The 18,627-nt window shown below is 36.5% G+C and overlaps 1 protein-coding gene across 3 annotated transcripts in view; it reads left to right on the top strand.

Annotated features, from left to right (window-relative positions):
- Positions 1-14,954: 14,954 nt before the first annotated feature.
- Positions 14,955-18,627, top strand: part of LOC145688380 (protein Hook homolog 3-like) — a 168,742-nt gene continuing 165,069 nt past the window's right edge. For 2 of the 3 annotated variants that reach the window (XM_081762549.1, XM_081762550.1), the window contains exon 1: positions 14,956-15,150. In XM_081762549.1, coding sequence (XP_081618675.1) covers positions 15,106-15,150 — 45 coding nt within the window. In that variant the 5' untranslated portion in view covers positions 14,956-15,105. Of the gene's footprint in view, positions 15,151-18,627 lie in introns of all 3 variants that reach the window. The other variant, XM_081762548.1, reaches the window with a different exon arrangement.

The raw sequence follows: 18,627 nt of genomic DNA, 5'->3' as shown, positions 1-18,627 counted from the left end.
GACTCGGCTCGGAACTCAACTCAAGAAAATTACCTTTGACTCGACTCGAATTGAATTCGAGTCGAATCGAGTTTTGGTTCGAATCTTGCTCATCCCTATTTGTATTTGCATTTTATGTTTCCACTTCAACAATATCTACTCTTTTTTCTCCGTTTACATGCTGTTTCTGGATTTCTCTTTCGGTGTCGTCCTTTATTTACACCATGCACTATTCTTTTTCCCAGCTTGTGACCTGCTTCAATGTCTTATTCAGTTTAGGCTTTTCTCCTTTCCTTGAGTACACATGTGATTTATTTAATTCTCACTTTCCGCGCAGGACCGATGAATAATAATAATAGTAATAATAATAATAATAATAATAATAATAATAATAATAATAATAATAATAATAATAATAATAATAATTATTATTATTATTATTATTATTATTATTATTATTATTATTATTATTATTATTATTACTGTTATACTTTTGTACCTGCACGGCGAAATTATTGTATAATACGATATCATTTCTGTAATTTTCCGCCATTGTATGTTATTTAGTTTATTAGTTGGCACTAAATTGTCTTCAGGTCATCGAATAAATTAACTTCGGCATGCACTTTGGTGGAAATATCATTACAGGAAGAACATTGCCGGTTCGTTCCAAACATCAGGACTGAAATTAGCAATATTTAGCTTATGGTGTTGCATGATAAAATAATGTAGGGGTGAAGTGCTGGACTTCTGAGTAATACAGGTAATCAATATAGCTTTAAATCTTTTTCAAGTTATTTTTTGTTAAAAGCAATCGTGAAGAATCAAAGAGTGACTTCTCATACTAAAAGAGCAATTCTTAAGAAAGTGGATGCAAACACTTGTATCATGATAGAGACGATTTACGCATTTTAACTAGGAAAAGGCAAGGGAATTACTACGAGATTCGAAACACTTCGTTCATCTGTAGTATGCACTTTTTAATTTATAGTTCTAAGGAAAAAATACTACACCATTTGTTAAACAAACTTTGGCTAGCGCAATCGGTGGAGTATGCGGGTCTCTGCAATAGGCACATTTTTGAGGAAGTTTGCCTATTGTAGAGACTCATATGTGTGAAATTCGGAAAAATTTCGTTTTATCGATCACCGCCCTCTGATTCATACCCGATTAGATATACCTGCTTCCTCGTTTTAATTGTTTCACTTCTCTAATAAATGTGAGTGGATTTTTTACCTCGTTTTCATTTAACCTCTCAAACGGGTAATACGCTCTCTTTTACCACCTCTAACGTGCTGTATGCATTATTAAAAAAAAACATTCTACTTGGAGTGGATTCGAACTTACATCCTGTGTATTTTGAATCTAGCGTCTTAGCCACTACATTCCTGCGCTCTAACCATGGAGAATATGAGAATTAAATCAATACAGAGAAAACGGAGAAAAAAGTAGAAATTGTCAAAGTGGGAACATAAAATACGAATGCGAAGATATATTCCAACAACTAAACGTTTACCAAGCAACGATCTTGGTGTAGAGGTTAAGGCGTTAGATTGCAAATCCAAAGGACGGCGGTCGAATTGCTCCAGGGAGTATATATTTTTTAGTTTTTTAAAAATAATGCATACATCACATGAGAGGTTTTGAAAGATAGCGTATTATTCGTTTAATACGTTATGTGAAAACGAGTTAAAATTTTCGGTGAAATTTATTAGAGAAGTGAGACAATGAAAACGAGGAAGCAGGTATATTTAATCAGGGGTATGTATCAGAGGGCGGTGATCGGAAAAACTGCCAATTTTCCCGAATTTTGCACATGTGAGTCTACGATAGGCAAATTTCTTCAGAAATGTGCCTATTGCAGAGAACATCTTGCCAGAAGTGATGTAAAATTTCTATGCAATTTTGTCCTTTTGCCTATCATCACCTCTGAGGAGAAAAGAGAGAGAGACAGAAAGAGAAAGATGTTCCCGGAACTGAGAGTGAGGTGCTTCCATTCAAATCAACGAGATGACAAATAGACGCTTGCATAATGAGAATGCCGAATACAAACAACTATAAAACATCAAAGTGATAATTGCAAGCATTATCACCTAAGGTTCCGGAACCGTGACGGTCAATGTGACATGATCCGATATCGGACGTCGAGAAATAATTTGATAATGAAATGAAAACAGAACTTTAGAAAAGAAGTTATTATGATGCAGTAGACACAACATGATTGCCTGTTTTCTCCTCATGTTAAGTTTCTCCTTATAGCGATGCGAGACGAAGCATTTGTCTCGTCTCGTGGCTATCCCAGTGCCATGTCGCGTTACCGAAACGAGACAAATTGTTATCTCGTCTCCTTTTGTCTAATTTTCTTTCGTAAACCTCATAATAAGAGAAGTAAAATTGAAAGCCATGCGGTTTCGAAATGTAACGAAGTCTACAAGTTAGAATTGATAATCGAACAAGAGAGGGCTATGGAAATCTTTCGAAAAATTTAAAACACGACGAGTCCACACAAGGACCTGTCACGTCTCGTCACGGAAAACGAGACGACACAAATGCTTTGTCTCGTCTCGTCTCGGATTTAACAAAGCCTATATTGTCTCGCTCATCCTGAATTGGAAACCTCTCACCAGAGTTGAAGTGGGTCGTGTGTGAAGTGGGACATGTGGGTCAAGATGTGTAAGTCGGTGAGTGGGTCGTGGGTCAACAGGATGTTACCCACTGCAACCCACCATCCACCGTGACCTACCATAAACCAGCGATCCTCCATAACATACAGACTCACTACGACCCACCGACACACTCTGGTTAGTGCATTTTATATAGCATCCTCTGAACATGGTGAATTTGTCTACATTTTACTTTTAGGGTCTCCATTTTCTTTTCTTTTCTTTTTTGGCATTTGTTTTTATTTACTTACCTGAGATGACTATATCTAACAAGGAAAAAGCAGGCTTTGTTAAATGAACTTCTGGGCCATCTTTCGCGAGGTAGTAGTGCATATTTAAAGTGTTAATATTACAAACTGGGAGAGCGTAATAGCCAGAAATAGCCTAGAAAAAGCGATTTAAAGTTTCGATTTACCGTATATATGATAAGAAGCCTAAAATTATTAAGAGACTGTGTGGCAGAGTGTAGAGCATTCACGACTCACGCGTAAGGGATCCCGAGTTTGATTACCGTTCGAGTCAACTTGTTTTTGCTTTTACCAATAAAGTAGTAATTTATAACTACAAGTAAAACATTAATTCACCATATGTTTATAGTGCATGAAACAATAGGAATTTTTTAATCAGTTTTAAAACTTTTCAATGTTTCATGTGAACTAGATACTAAATATAACCGTTTTCGTAAAGTCGTTAAGTGAAAAATGATCTTGACGCTTCGTGTCTATATCTGTGGACAGAGTGCGAATTACGAGGGGGATAATTCGGAAATCCTCTTTGGCTATAGCATACATCCAGTATTCCCAAGCGGATTTGCTCCTCATACCGCTTGCAATTCGCACACGGTCCACAGATATAGAAACGAAACTTCGGACAAAACGACTATGGTAACCGTAATATAGCTAGTGATATCAATATATTTATGAAATAGGTTATATTTTGTATCTAGTTCACATAAAACATTGAAAAGTTTTACAACTGATATGAAAATTCCTATTGTTTAGAAAATATGAACATATGGTGAATTACTATTTTACTTGTAGCTATAAATGACTACTTTATTGGTAAAAAGCAAAAACAACAAGTTGACTCATAAATGTTCCACACTCTGCCACACCGTCACTTGATAATTTTAGGCGTTGTCATATATATATATATATATATATATATATATATATATATATATATATATATATATATATATATATATATATACGGCGAGTCGAAACTTTAAGACGCTTTTTCTAGGCTATTTCTGGCTATTGCGCTCTCCCAGTTTGTAACATTAACACTTTAAATATGCACTACTACCTCATGAAAGATGACACCGAATTTCATTTAACAGAGTCTGCTTTTTCCTTGTTAGATATACTCATCTCAGGTAAGTAAATAGAAACAAAACAAAAAAGATGAAGAAGAAGAAAATGGAGATCCTAAAAGTAAAATGTAGACAAATTCACCACTGTTCAGAGGATGCTATATACAATGCACTAAGCAGAGTGTGTCGGTGGATCGCAGTGGATCTGTAGGTTATGGTGGGTCGCTGGTTTATGGTGGGTCACGGTGGATGGTGGGTTGCAGTGGGTCACGTCCTGTTGACCCACGTCCCACGACCCACTTCTCTATGAGAGGCTTCCAATTCAGCATGGGCGAGACAATATAGGTTTTGTTAAATCCGAGACGAGACAAAGCGTCTGTCTAGTCTCATTTTCCGAGACGAGACGTGACAGATCCTTGTATGGACTCGTTGCCTTTTAAATGTCTTGAAAGCATTCCATAGTCCTCTCTTGTCCGATTATCAATTCTAACTTGTAAACTTCGTTACATTTCGAAGCCGCATGACTTCCAATTCTACTTCTATTATTATGAGTTTTACGAAAGAAAATTAGACGAAAGGAGATTAGATAACAATTTGTCTCGTTTCGGAAGCACGAGATGACACTGGGACAGCCACGAGACCAGTGGCGGATCTAGAAGGTAAAAACTGGGGGGCTGCCTGAATTGAGACTATGGTAAGTATATCACGACCTTAATATAAACTTTCAAAACTATATAAATAATAGCTTAAATTATTTTCGTCAATCTGAAACTGGAGGCCCTAGGTCCCCCGGTTTCGGCTAGATCCTCCACTGCACGAGATGAGACACAGGCTTTGTCTCGCCTCTCTAAAACGAGACATTTTCACATGAGACGAAACAGCCAACCATGTTGTGTCTATCGTATCATAACCATTTCCTTTATAAAGTTCTGTTTTCATCTCATTATCAAATTATTTCTCGAAATCCGACCTTGGATCTCTTCTTTTCATTGACCGTCATTGTTTCATTCACTAACTTTTGTTCATAATTGTATTTTTTTTTAAAAAATCATTCTATTTTCTACGGTTTTCATTCTACCACTTGTGAAGTGGAATTAACACACGATAGGTTATAATAGGTTATAATATCATTATAACATGTGATATGTTATAATGTTGTGAATGTTTGTTATGTGCCTAAATTTTTGAAACCAGTTTATGTTTAAGCAATCGATATTATGTGGGGTTAATTGCATTCATCTATTACTACTTAACTGTCTATGTATGGTATATCTATAAGTGTAGTGTTCCACGTTTCCCTTCGTAGACCAAAGTTGTTTGCAGGCTCTGGATTAAGTGTAATGGAATTGTATAATAGTCTAGGCACGTAACTTTGATGGGGAAATGGAAGTTAGAACTACAGCATGAAGTGTGGAAAGAGGGATGTTTTTTTCATTTTTTTCTCTTGAAATGTCTGTAATGCGTTGCATGTTCCGCCCACTATATGGCTATCTGTCCTCGCTGCTTCCTCCAAGTGTTATTCAGCGTGCCTCGGTGTCTAGCCTCCGAATAGCAAAAGTCACGAGTGTAATATGCATGCTTCACGTGTAACGCAGTGTTGTAATAACTTCGTTTTTTCGTTAACGAATATAGTACTTTTGCTGTCTTGAATATGAATAAAACTGATTCCGGAAAAATAACTGAATACGAATCCGCTAAAAATCTACTTATATAGTTTAATATTGTGGTCTCAATATGGTCCCTCATCCCAAAACTTGTGATTGTTTTCACAAGACACTTTTGGGGAGAGGGGGAGTTGGGTAAGTCACAATATTTTGGCATTCGGGATATTAGTGGTATGTTGTTCGGATCTTGGAACCTTAGGTGATAACGCTTGCAATTATTACTTTGATGTTTTATAGTTGTTTGTATTCGGCATTCTTATAATGTAAGCGTCTATTTGTCATCTCGTTGATTTGAATGGAAGCACCACACTCTCAGTTCCGGGAGCATCTCTCTCTTTCTTTCTCTCTCTCTCTCTCTTCGTCTCAGGGGTGATGATCGGCGAAAGGGCAAAAGTACATAGAAATTTTACGGCATTTCTGCAATGCTGGTCTCTGCAATACGCACATTTCTGAAGAAATTTGCCTATCGTAGAGACTCACATGGGCGAAATTCGGGAAAATTTCCAGTTCTCCCGATCACCACCCTCTGATACAACCCTTGATTAAATACACTTGCTTCCTCATTTTCATTCTTTCACTTCTCTAATAAATTTCACCGAAAATTTTAACTCGTTTTCACTTAACATATTAAACGGGTAATGCGCTCTCTTTTACCACCTTTCATGTGCTGTATGCATTAATTAAAAAAATAAAAAATATACTCCTTGGAGCAGATTCCAACCACCATCCTTTAGATTTGTAATCTAGCGCCTTAACCACTACACCAAGACCGTTAGTTGCTAAACGCTTAGTTGTTTGCATTTGTGTTTTATATTCCTACTTCGACAATTTCTACTCTTTTTTCTCCGTTTGCCATCTGTTTCTGGAGTTCTCTTGTGGTGTCGTCCTTTATTTACACTATGCACTATTCGTGTTGACAGCTTGTATCCTTCAATGTCTTATTCAGATCAGGCTTTTCTCCTTACCTTTCGCTACACTTTTGATTGATTTAATTCTCATATTCTCCATAGTTAGAGTGCAGGAATGCCAGACTCAAAAAAACAGATGTACATTTACTTTTCTGACAGAGAGTACCACAAATATAGCATTTATATATCTGGCTCAGTTTAGCACTCTAAGAATCATTTCTTTTTATGTCGTCACTTGCGACATATATCTGTCATGTTCTAGGTACGTCCTTTAGATACATACTGTTTCAGATACCCTAACAGCACAATATATGCTAGGTTTCCGCCATTTAGGTGTTCTAAATTAATCTCTCACATTTGATGCATTTGTTGCTTCTTTTTCTAAGCGATTGCTTACTAGAAGTAACAAATGCATCAACTTTATTAGATGGCGACTGTCGCCGAATATGGACTGTCGCCATATTTGGAAGTGAATATGGAAGAACCATGAAATAAAATAAATAGATACTCGTCGTTTTGTTATAAAGCTACACGGCGAGCAGATATTATCTGATCCCAAGCGGCTATCGTCGAATATACGCGGTAAAAGGAGCATTCTAATTAGCCAAATTCAAAAGACCTCAACAATTTATCCCTCTACAAGCGATGTTTTCTTCATCGCCTCCGTGGCCAAGTCTGTAGAGTATGAGGCTAGTAATTCAGAGGTTGGTGGTTCGCGCCCACCCTTGGGTACATTTTTTTACTTGTTCAAAGTGTTTTAGACTCACCTTAATATAAACACATTACGCATATAGGCGATTTAACATATATTTTTTGGGGACGGGTAATTCTGTGGTCCATTGACGCTTACGGCATGGGGAACATAGTGTGCATATCTTTGGAAATCCTCATTATGTCACTGTGCAGCGTAAACAGTTTGATCAAATTGTAATTGCTTTAAGAGATAGTACAGGTAATCCACTTTCCTTCCAATATAGTGGTGTATGTGTAGAATTACATTTTCGGCGTCGTGATTAATAATAATAAGGTGTTTAAAAATAAGCCAATGAAAATATAAATAGTAAGAATAATACGGTGTGAGTGTACGAAATCAGAATCAGATTTATTTGCGGGTCTGCCCGCTCAAACAAGTATTATAGGTAATAAAATAGTGCCATATAAACCGGTGGCGACATTATCTGATAATGCTCCAATAGAGTTTGTAGTCCCTGGTCACGTTGATGATTATATTGAATTACCGCACACTATGTTACATATTGAAGGTAAAATCACTAAAGCTGATGATTCTAATTTAACTTCTGCCGATAAGAAAATTGGACCTATAAATGATTTTCTCAGTGCAATGTTCAGTGAGGTACAAATATATCTGAATAATCAACTGCTATCCTACTCCTTTCATACATATCCATATCGATCCTATATAGAAAAACTATTAAATTATAATTCCAATGCAAAACAACACATCTTCAGACTGCTGTGTGGTTTCAAGATAGTGCAGGTCATATGGATAGTGTGGCCGATAGTAATGTGGGGTTTAAACAACGTGATTTTCTCACAAGGTTAAAACAACCATTTGAATTACTGGGTTATATTCACGGTGATATATTCAATCAAGGAAAATTTCTATTGAATGGTGTACAAATTGCGTATTAAGCTAATTCCCGCCAAAGCGTCTTTTTGTCTAATGGACGAAACTGGTGCTGAGGGAAAAGTAAAAATTACAATTGCAACGCTGCTGGTGAAAAAGACTGATGTATCACCTGCTGTAAATATAGCACAAAATAAAATATTACAGAATCCTAAATTTAGAGTGAGATATCCTATAACAAAGGTACAGGTAAAAGCAGAAACTTTAGCACGCTGTATTATGGATAGCATACTTCCAGATCTGTTTTCTGGAATAGTGCCTAAACGTATTATTTGTTACTAATGCTGATTTTAACGGTACTTACACGACAAATCCTTTTAATTTTCAGCATTTCAGTATGAAATTCTTTACATTGTATGTTGACGAAACGCCTGTTCCATCCAAACCGTTACAGTCAGATGTTGATAATAAACCTATATGAGCAAGCGTATTCTACGTTATTTACAGGGTGTGATATTTATTATTCTAATCAAGGTAATGATATTTTGCTTCCTGAATATTATAATGGTTATATTTTACTGGTATTTGATTTAACTCCTGATTCCAGTGCTAGTGCTGCATTTCTTACTAGTCTACAACGTCAAGGAAGTGTACGTTTAGAGGTTCATTTTAACCAAGCACTGACATCTCCTGTAACAGCAATTATTTACGGTGAGTTCTCTTCAGAACTAGAAATTAATTTCAAAAGAAAAATATATATTGATTAACATGTGAATACACTTCAACTTTATGAGGCATTACAACAAAACTTTCTAACGATCATTTTATCAGTGTATACGCTGCAGACCAATTACCACGTTTTATTCACGCATTTCCTGCTGCGATAATTATAAACACTGATTCTAGTGATAAACCAGGTGAACACTAGGTGTACATTTATATTTCAAAATTAGGGGTTGGTGAATATTTCGATAGTTACGGCCTTCCACCGTATATATCGTATCATATAAGGTTTCTAAAACGTAACTGTTCATTTTATACATAGAACAATAAACGCACTCAAGGTGATTTATCTCAATTTTGTGGACATTACTATTTTCTATATTCAGCATGTCGTGCGCCTGGTTATTCAATATATATATATATATATATATATATATATATATATATATATATATATATATATATATGTGTGTGTGTGTGTGTGTGTGTGTGTGTGTGTATAACCAGACTTGTTAAATGGTGTTATTTTTAATCTCTTCTCTATGTTGCCATCGTCTTTTTTCACACCAAAAAAGGGAACGTAAAAGAGAACGAGTATAACCCTGATGTTATATAATGTGTGAAAAAACACTACCGGTAGTGTCATGGTCGTTTTACTATGTTCATAGTCTTGCTGTTGTGTGTAATTCAAACTGTAATGTTTCTGCGCATGCGTTGTCCGGTAGTGTTCATGCTTGTGTATTCTCTACATAGTCGTAAGAGGCTACTCGTTGCATAGTCTGCTCCGGAACCAGAACTGGTGCCGGAACATTAGTCAGAACAGGAGTCGGAACATGAATTAGAACAGGAACTGGAACAGGAACAGGAACAGTTTGTGCATGCGCACTAGGCCAAAAAATCTCCCCAAGTGCCACCATTCTACTCAACTATACCTCATTGTTTTTCACACTATACAAATATACCGAAAATTCTCCTTACTTGACGATTACGTCAAAATTCTTTCCTTAGCAGAAGGTACAGCCCTTACAATGGGTGCTAGCTACACCGTGGCTATCTAAAAAATATTTATACGTTGACAATGCTTATTTTGTTGATGATAGTTTAGTGTCGTTAGCAGCAGCGAGACTATATGAACTGTGGTACTACAGGCTAACGTGGGATCTTAACGACACACACTCCCACCGCGAATTGTGTCTTGGTTTCCCGCGCTAAAGACACGTAAGTTCTCATTATAACTACGAGGAAGCTCACTAGACGTAGATGACGTCAATAGAAAATTTTCGTCCTTATTCTTTCTTCAAACTTGATTGATTGGTTGACTTGTATTTAACTCTAGCAGTGAGCAGCGATACTATATAGTAGGAGATCTACAGATTTATGAAGTATATTTTACTACAGATAAAATATATAAATAAATAAATAAAAATCCTAGCAAAAAAACTATTGAATCCAGATAAAAAGAACCACATATTTTACCGCCAGAAAAGTCCGTTTTTCTCGATTTCTTCGAAAATTACATTGAAGAATTTGCTCTCACTTTATGACTCGTGGAAAGCCTGTAATGTCAATTCATTTCCGAACCGAATAGCTTCTGGACGCTTATAAATTTCCGGAGGCGACAACCTCGAATCTCGCCGGAAGTTAACTACAATTTTAATACTTTTGAGGAAAAAGATAGAGCTACTGCTTTCAATGACCATTTCTACAATGTCTTTTCTAAGCTTGAGTCTCCCGCTTTTCTACCTAAGATCCAACCTGTGAGTTCGTACGCGCTGACTGAAATTACTACCTCCCCGATCAAGCGAAATCAACTGTTTTCACTATCTTCTCGCCGATCCTTTGGCCCTGACAATATTAGAACAGTTTTTCTTTGTAACACAGCACACTCGCTCGCTTACTCCCTGTCATTATTATTCAACATTTTTTTGAAGATACCTTTCCCAATTTGTGAAAGACTTCCATTATCATACTTATCTTTAAGTGTAGAGATAGAAAGAAGTTTCATCCTACAAACCAATTTCTCTTCTCTCTTCCGTGTCTATTTTCTGTGAGAAAATAGTTAAAGATAGAATATACAGCTTTGTCAAACATTTTCTAAGCAGTTTTCAGCATGGTTTCGTGCGTGGACGTTCGTGTGTAAGTATTAATGTGGCGATCAGAGCTTCTCCGTGGCTAAGCGGTTAGCGTACGCGCCTTTGGCGTGGGAGACCCGGGTTCGATTCCCGGCGGGAGCTCATGTGGTTCGGATTCCACGTTAATCAGTAGGTCCACGTCTCATATAGCCTCGCTGCTGAAAGGGACGCTAAACTAAAATCAACTCAACTCAAATGTGGCGATCAACTCGAAATATGGTTATCTTTGCCCTTACTTGAGTGCAGTTGAAAATTTGGATTAATAGACATTTTTCTCCTCTTGGTTGCTTTTGGGTTAGCAACAAAAGTAGGGAAATACGTAAAACGATGAAGATAACTGATATTGCCATTACTGCGCAATTTTTACAGGAAGTTTACTCAGTGAAGGTTATTGATGGTAATCAAACAGGATACCCAATACTCAATCATAACTTCAACAACGCAATAATGAGAGGAACATTAATCAGTATTTACGGATGTTTGGAAAATTCTATGATACATGACATCGAATCATCCGTACACGTGTATGTGTATTATGCTTCGTATCCTGGGTGCGGCACTTGCTAAGAATCAATGAGAAGGCAAAAGGGCAATAGGTTTCCATATTTAGGGAACTGACGCAAAGTATGGTCTAATTATCACAAGATTTCGGTTTATCCCTCGAGAATACTTAAAAAGGGCCACAAGGCTTCTTGTAGAGGATTCTGTTAGCTGATTCGATTGAGAGATCAGTCATCGGGCTGTCGAGTTCTCAGAGCGAAGTTCATCGGAAAGCAACTTGTTACATATCTGTACAAGACTCCAGTCAAAGTGTGTAACAGAGATTAATATAAAACCTTTTTCATTTATAAGGATGTCATATCACACTTCACAACGATTTGTCTACCTACAGTAAAGCTTTCACAATTAAGAACAGCAGTCGTATAATTGCATTTCGTCTTCTATACTCAAGGAAATAGAGATAATAAATAAGATGTACTTATCCGCTATAAAGCAAAATGTACGTTGAATATTGCTTTATTAATCATGTAATAAATTTCAATTAATATTAACAGGAGCCTTTATTCTTCCCCTAGATTAAGTTCCCATTATTCCCAAGCATTGCTTGATGTAAATTTTAGTAAATCTCCTTTTGTGACAACCGCTAAAAATTAGCGTGAGCAGTTCTCTAATTATGTGGGAAATAAACGAGCAGGATGAAAATAGAGATCTGCACCATCGTCATATTAACTTGTCAGTGTTAGTCACACATGCAACCCAAGAAATAACTGCCAACTCCGAGCTTGATGTAGTTTATTTTGACATATCTAAGGCCTTTGATTCAATAAACACCAAGCTGGTTCATTATAGACTCCCCAATAGATATAATGTTCAAGGCAAGATCCTCTCTTTCCTTGACAGTTATCTCTCAAGGAGAGAACAACGCGTTACTCTTCCTGGGTCACTGAATTCGTAAACTCCCGTTTTATCCGGAGTGCCTCAGAGGAATGTGCTTGGCCCACTCCTGTTTTTACTGTAATATACGACTTACCTAGCATCTTTTCAACCTCTTCTTCTAATATTTTGCTCTTCACCGATTACTATAAACTCATTACATTTCTAACACTGTAGATGATGCTTCTTCACTGCAAGCTGACATAGATATGTTAAGTAACTGGTGCTCCAACTGGAATCTGACCTTACACCCAACAAATGTTCTACCTTTTCTATCTCCTTTAAAAAGAATGTACTTTGTCAATTATATAAGGTCAATAATGTACCCATTAAACGGATTTCTAGGTGTTGTCTTCGGCAAAAAATCTCCTTTGCGGATCACATCATATCTACCTCATCCAGAAACTACTTGGTGTACTTTTTAGATTTCCTGAAATACAAAGTATCCTTGCCCTTACGATGTTTATAAGGCTTTAATTTCCCCGATCATTGAATATTGTTCACCTGTTTGGAATATGGGTGTACCTATTAGAGCCTTTCTGTCTCAACTTTGCCCCTTCTGGTGCTGCTGTCGATATGTGATTTACCGTACCTCTTCAACAGAGGAGTGACAAGTTGCTGCGGCCGAGATCTTTTAATTGTTGAATGCGGAAGTTTTGACACAATGAATTATTTCACGGTTTTCGGTGTACTCTTCCTTATTAGCCACTCTAAGTAGCCTACGATCTTCACTCTTTCATACCAAATGACTGAATGACAAATTGGAATCAGAGTTGAGGCAATTCACTTCTTTTCCCTAACCATAAGGAGGGTTTCATCCACCACAGGCTGGCGGGAGTGGGGCCGAAGTATAGTTCGCATAGTTTCCGAGGGCACAGGTGGAATAGACAGGCTCTAATCTATCTCATATTGACTCATTTTTAAACTTCTTTCTTGCCATAGTTAGAATTCTGATGATTCGAGAGAGGAACTAGTGTCTTTAATGAACTTATGTACCCAGTCGTCGAAGTGACACGGTTTGCCGTGGTATGTCATACCGCCTCTGGTTTTTCCGTGATGAAGGCGTACCACCTGTTTTTTTAGTGATCAAGACATACCGTCACTGGAGATTAGATGCTAAATATATTTAATAAAACCAGTTTTACACACAGTAATTGACGAATACCTTTGTACCTAAAAAGATGTTATTTCTTATGTAGAAATAATTTCTAAGTTGACAACAGCGACATTTTTGTTATTTTTTCCCTATCTTTTGTTTTTTAAATGAGGTGTCTTCAAAGAATTGTATTGTTTCTTTTTATTAAATATTGAATTGTTTCTTTTTATGTATGTGTGTGTCTTCTGTCTTAATGCATATAAATGTCGTGATTTGAGCATGGACGGATCTTCCGGGGCTTTGGAATACCCCTCAGTCGAGTGAGGGGTCCGGCAGTTTTCCCGCAGGAAATAGTTTAAAAACAAGATTTTTGAGCATTTTTTGGAATGATTCTCTATAATGGAACATAAGGGGATGTTTTTTATATTTTTTCAGAGAGTTGTTGACCGGAGATCAAAGCTTTTCCATGCCCCTCCTTCCCCGTAACTACACAGAAACTCTCCAATGGTGTTTAGTCATTATGTAAATAGAAATGCAATATTTTAGGCAACATACCCTCACTGTATTTCAACATTTAGATAGCCGGTGTGTCGATTTAATATCGAAATAAAACATACCACCTCTGCTTTTTTTTCATTTCGAACACTGTATGTACCCCTGAAAAACGTCACGCAGCTGGTTTAGTTTACTTACGTAAGATCATCAATGGTAAAGTTGATATTGGACTCTTTTTATTGCATACTAAGCTTCGTGTTCATTAACGGCGAACTCGCTCTCTAAATTTACTAACCTACGAGACTTCTATCGCCTTATGCAGATTCCTTTTACATATGTTAGTCGAACCCTTTAGTATGGCACTAATCACGCGTGAAAACGACTCTGCATAAGGCCTCTAGTTATCAATTGTTAAGCATTCCCTCTTTTACAGACTAGCACAAGGTTATAACGCAGTTTCAAAAGATTTCAACATTTTTGCTACTGAACGAAGCTTTAGAAATCAACTTGAAGAGAATATTGTAAATTTAGAGGTGAACATTCTTTTATTTATATTTTTTTTAAAATATATATATATATATATATATATATATATATATATATATATATATATATATATATATATATATATATATTTGTTTTCAATGCTGTTGTTTAGTTTCAGCCAAATGGTCTTGCGCTGTATGAAATTTAGTAAATAAATAAATATATTATGTAGAGCAGGACTACTGTAGCTAGACGATTTTTAGCACTTAGAGCCATCGCACAATTAGTGGATCACCACAGTAAGCAAATAATGCATCAAATAATTTTAGCTCCTATCCTAACTACCGTAAACTAGATCGCAAATTTTCCATTACGTTGACGCAAATCGTAATGTTCCAAGCCCTGCGATGTGGAACAGAGCGAAATGAATATAAATTTAGAAATACTTTTGCTTTGTTGTGAGTTCTGAGAAGAACAAACTAAACAATATGAGAGTGATAAAGACATTGGAAAGTACTGTGTGTGTCTGTACGAATAAATGAAGAAAATAGCTAGCTATTTGGACATATTTATATGTGATAGATGATTTTTATCATAAAACATTTCCTAGAAGTATCGAATTATGGAAAGAGAACCTTTAGGGTTGTGTGAAAGTCTCATGAAATGGGTGAGTACTCACAGGTTAATAAGGGCTTGGTCAAATATACGTTAGTTTATACATTGAAAAGTGAAATCACGTAAATTCTATTGAATAATATGGTTCACACGCAATTGCATTTTATAGTTTAGAGTGTAAACATCTAGTATTTTCATTGAATTAGGAAGTAAAGATAAAATATAAAGTACAATCTGTCATTCATTCCAAGGGCAAATATTGGTACGTTGGAATTCATATAGAGAATTTATATGTCACCTGTTAATGTCACTTCTTTTTCTTACGGTCTTCTGAAATAGTGTGCAATTTTAAGTCTTTCCTCCGTGAAGGTTAAGTTTATGTGCACCAGTCAAAAAAATTCGAAGAATTATAAGGACCAAATTTACTGTACGGGTCCATGTATTTGTAAAATGTACTAAACAAATTTGTAACAATTTTAATAGACTAGTGTGTAAATAATCAAAATATGTTGTGTTCTCACCTGTGAGATGTGTATGAAATAGTAATAATAATAGTATCTACGTAGAAATACATTAATGAAAGTGTAACCTGTCTAAGGTAGCTATTAACTACAGTATACGAAGTAAAGTATCTCAGCTAAGGGATACAAATATTTATGAAAATTTACGTAAGTAATGTGTCACGTTAATTTAGAACACAAGTGTGCAGGCAATGAAAACATCGGGATGGGAAGGGAAGGTTCTAGAAGACAGATCCCCCCAAATAGATTAGTAGCTAGGTCGGTTCCTTTCTGTACCAAAGTTTAATACTCAATTCACATAGTATTGCCGAGCAAGCGTCAGCGAGTGAAGGCGGGTTAGGGCCCCGCCGGGCACGTTGTTTTCTGTCTATATTACAGCTAAATGATAACAGGAACATGTGTTCTCTAGAACCTTGCACAGTAAGTCGACTCCCTGTATCGCAAACAGTTATTTTTGGAGTGTCGACTTGCATTCCCCTATGCAGATTTACTTTAGAAGGGTTTCAGTGTATGTGAAGGATAAGAACTATTCTGGATAAGACACTAAGCAACTTCTGCTAAAAAGTACGATCTAACCAAGACAGAGCAGGAGTGGTACCTGCTATAGTGGACATTCACATAGAAAATAGCGCAAAACACTCTATATGTCATAATAACACTTCCCTTACGTTTTGGGTTATGTAATTGTACTTACATTACTAGGAGCATTATAGGCAATATCCCGAATGCAAGTCGACACTCCAAAAGTAATTGTTTGAGATACAGGGAGTCGATTTACTGGGCAAGGTTCTGGAGAACACATGTTCCTGTTATCATTTAGCTGTAATATAGACAGAAAACAACGTGCCCTGCGGGGCTTTAACCCGCCTTCACTCGCTGACGCTTGCTCGGCAATACTGTGTGAATTGAGTATTAAACTTTTTTACAGAAAGGTACCAACCTAGCTACTAATCTATTTGGAGGGACCTTGTCTTCTAGAACCTTCCCGATTTGCTGAATAAGAAGTATATATGTAATAAAGTTATGTATAAATCAGTTCAATAAATCTGCTCCAATATTAATTCTGAGACTAACTGTCTTCATATTGTTTTCCGGAAGATTTACGGTGGGCGACATGACTATATTTCACTTAGCATAGATGAAAATCAAGGGCCATCAGAAATGAGTGTTAAAGAATTGCAAATGTTTGACGATTTGTGTATAAGTACAGAGTCTAGACGTATGCCATAAGATTTGTACTGGGGAAAACATAATCCCACCTGTGCTAGGTGACCACTCTAAAGTAAGTCAGAGGAGAGTGAAACTGAGAGCACGTGCGGATGGTGAGAAATAATACGCCATTAGGAAATAATTTCTAATACTGTCCTTTTTGGTATGCACTTACTTATTTGAGCCGTCGTATAGCGCTTGTATTGATTTTGCACTAGTAACCGGACACTTCTAACATAAATGCATATGCAGAAATGTGTTCCTTATAAACATGTCTTTCGATGCAGTGTGCTCAATTTAATCTGAACATTTTGCGAAATAATGTATCTAAACTTAACCTGGACCTTTTCCTCAAACAACTTTGGACAAAAAGGGCCGACTTGAGTATTATTGTGTGAGTGTTTTGCATGTACATCCACTTTAATCTATATTGGATACGACCTACAATTTAAAGTGTGATTTGAACTATTGTTCGTTCATTGCTCTTTCCGTTAAAATATAACCCTGGAATTTACGTATCAAAGGCATGCGTGGCAGCCACTGGACGAGCGGATTTGTTTGTTGTAAGTTTGTTCAACTCTCTCTATTGTATTATTATTAACACTACTGATGTTATATCTGCAAAGTAAAGTTACAGTAACAGCAACTATAAAGTTTTGAGACAGGTGAGCGCTTTAGCTTAACAGGATGTTTAAAAGTGTGGTTACGTAGGTTAAGCCGAAGTTAACGTGGGTCATTTTTATTCAAATTATTTTCAAAGATTAATATGTAATTTGATGCGAGGAATCGATTTGTTAAGGTTCTGATTTCTGGAGGTGACTGCATAAAGATCAATTCCACAGTGAAAGATTCTTACCATACTGTACCAATACGCTTCGGTGCACTATTGCGTTGGCATCCCTGCCTTTCGCAGTGCATTTTGAGAAGGGATCTACTCGAATCTGAACATAAAATTTGATTTGAATAATTTATTCTGTATATATCGATTCTAGGAATTACATCACACTAAGCCAAAAAATTCGTGATAAATTGTCACATCTCCACATCTAGATTCGAAGTTACAAATTGTGAGACCATTTAAAATAGCTGAATAGTCATCCGTATTGTCTTTTTTGGGTTGACGTTATTGCACACTCCAGTTGGGCTACTTTACAAACACGAAAAGTAGGGCTACTTTAGAAGGGTTTTGCGACAAATGGTGATGTTGTATCTTTACAAATAGAGGATGCTAAAGTATGCTTGGTGTAATTATGCGAAAATCCACTAACCTGTGCTGAGTGATTACTATAAACTAGTACTGCATTTAATCCACGTCTTGGAAGGGCGAAGCACGAAGGCATATGTGATAGAGCGTAGGTGCTTTCATATGGTGCAAACACATTCCCGAAGGTGGGTATGCGCACAAGAGAATATTTCTTTCTTTTAACGTATGCAAATACAACTGTTTGCTTTCATGATTGAAAGTAGTGCCATTGTTCTAGTCTGAGTCTGTATACCGACTGGGGTTTTGTAGAGTTCACTTTAAAAAGAAATCTTTCTCTCTTTTTGCTATAAAATTTGCTATCCATGCCAACAGTACTCTCTGGAAAGCTTCAATTTACTATTTATATTTCATTTTCAAAAAAGTAGATGTGAATCAACTCAATTCTAACGGAATCAAATTAATTATGTATGAGTGTAATTATGTCTTATGTGTGTTACTGAATCGTAGCTTGAAACACGACAGGAGAGCGGGTTAGCGGGGAGTGTATGCGCAAGCTTTAAATTTTAATTGAAGACTTAATTGTTTGGCCTTCGAT

Source organism: Thermobia domestica, chromosome 6 (genome assembly GCF_964235325.1).
Source record: "Thermobia domestica chromosome 6, izTheDome1.hap1.1, whole genome shotgun sequence".
NCBI lineage: Eukaryota > Metazoa > Arthropoda > Insecta > Zygentoma > Lepismatidae > Thermobia > Thermobia domestica.
This window is presented reverse-complemented; position numbering and strand designations above follow the sequence as displayed.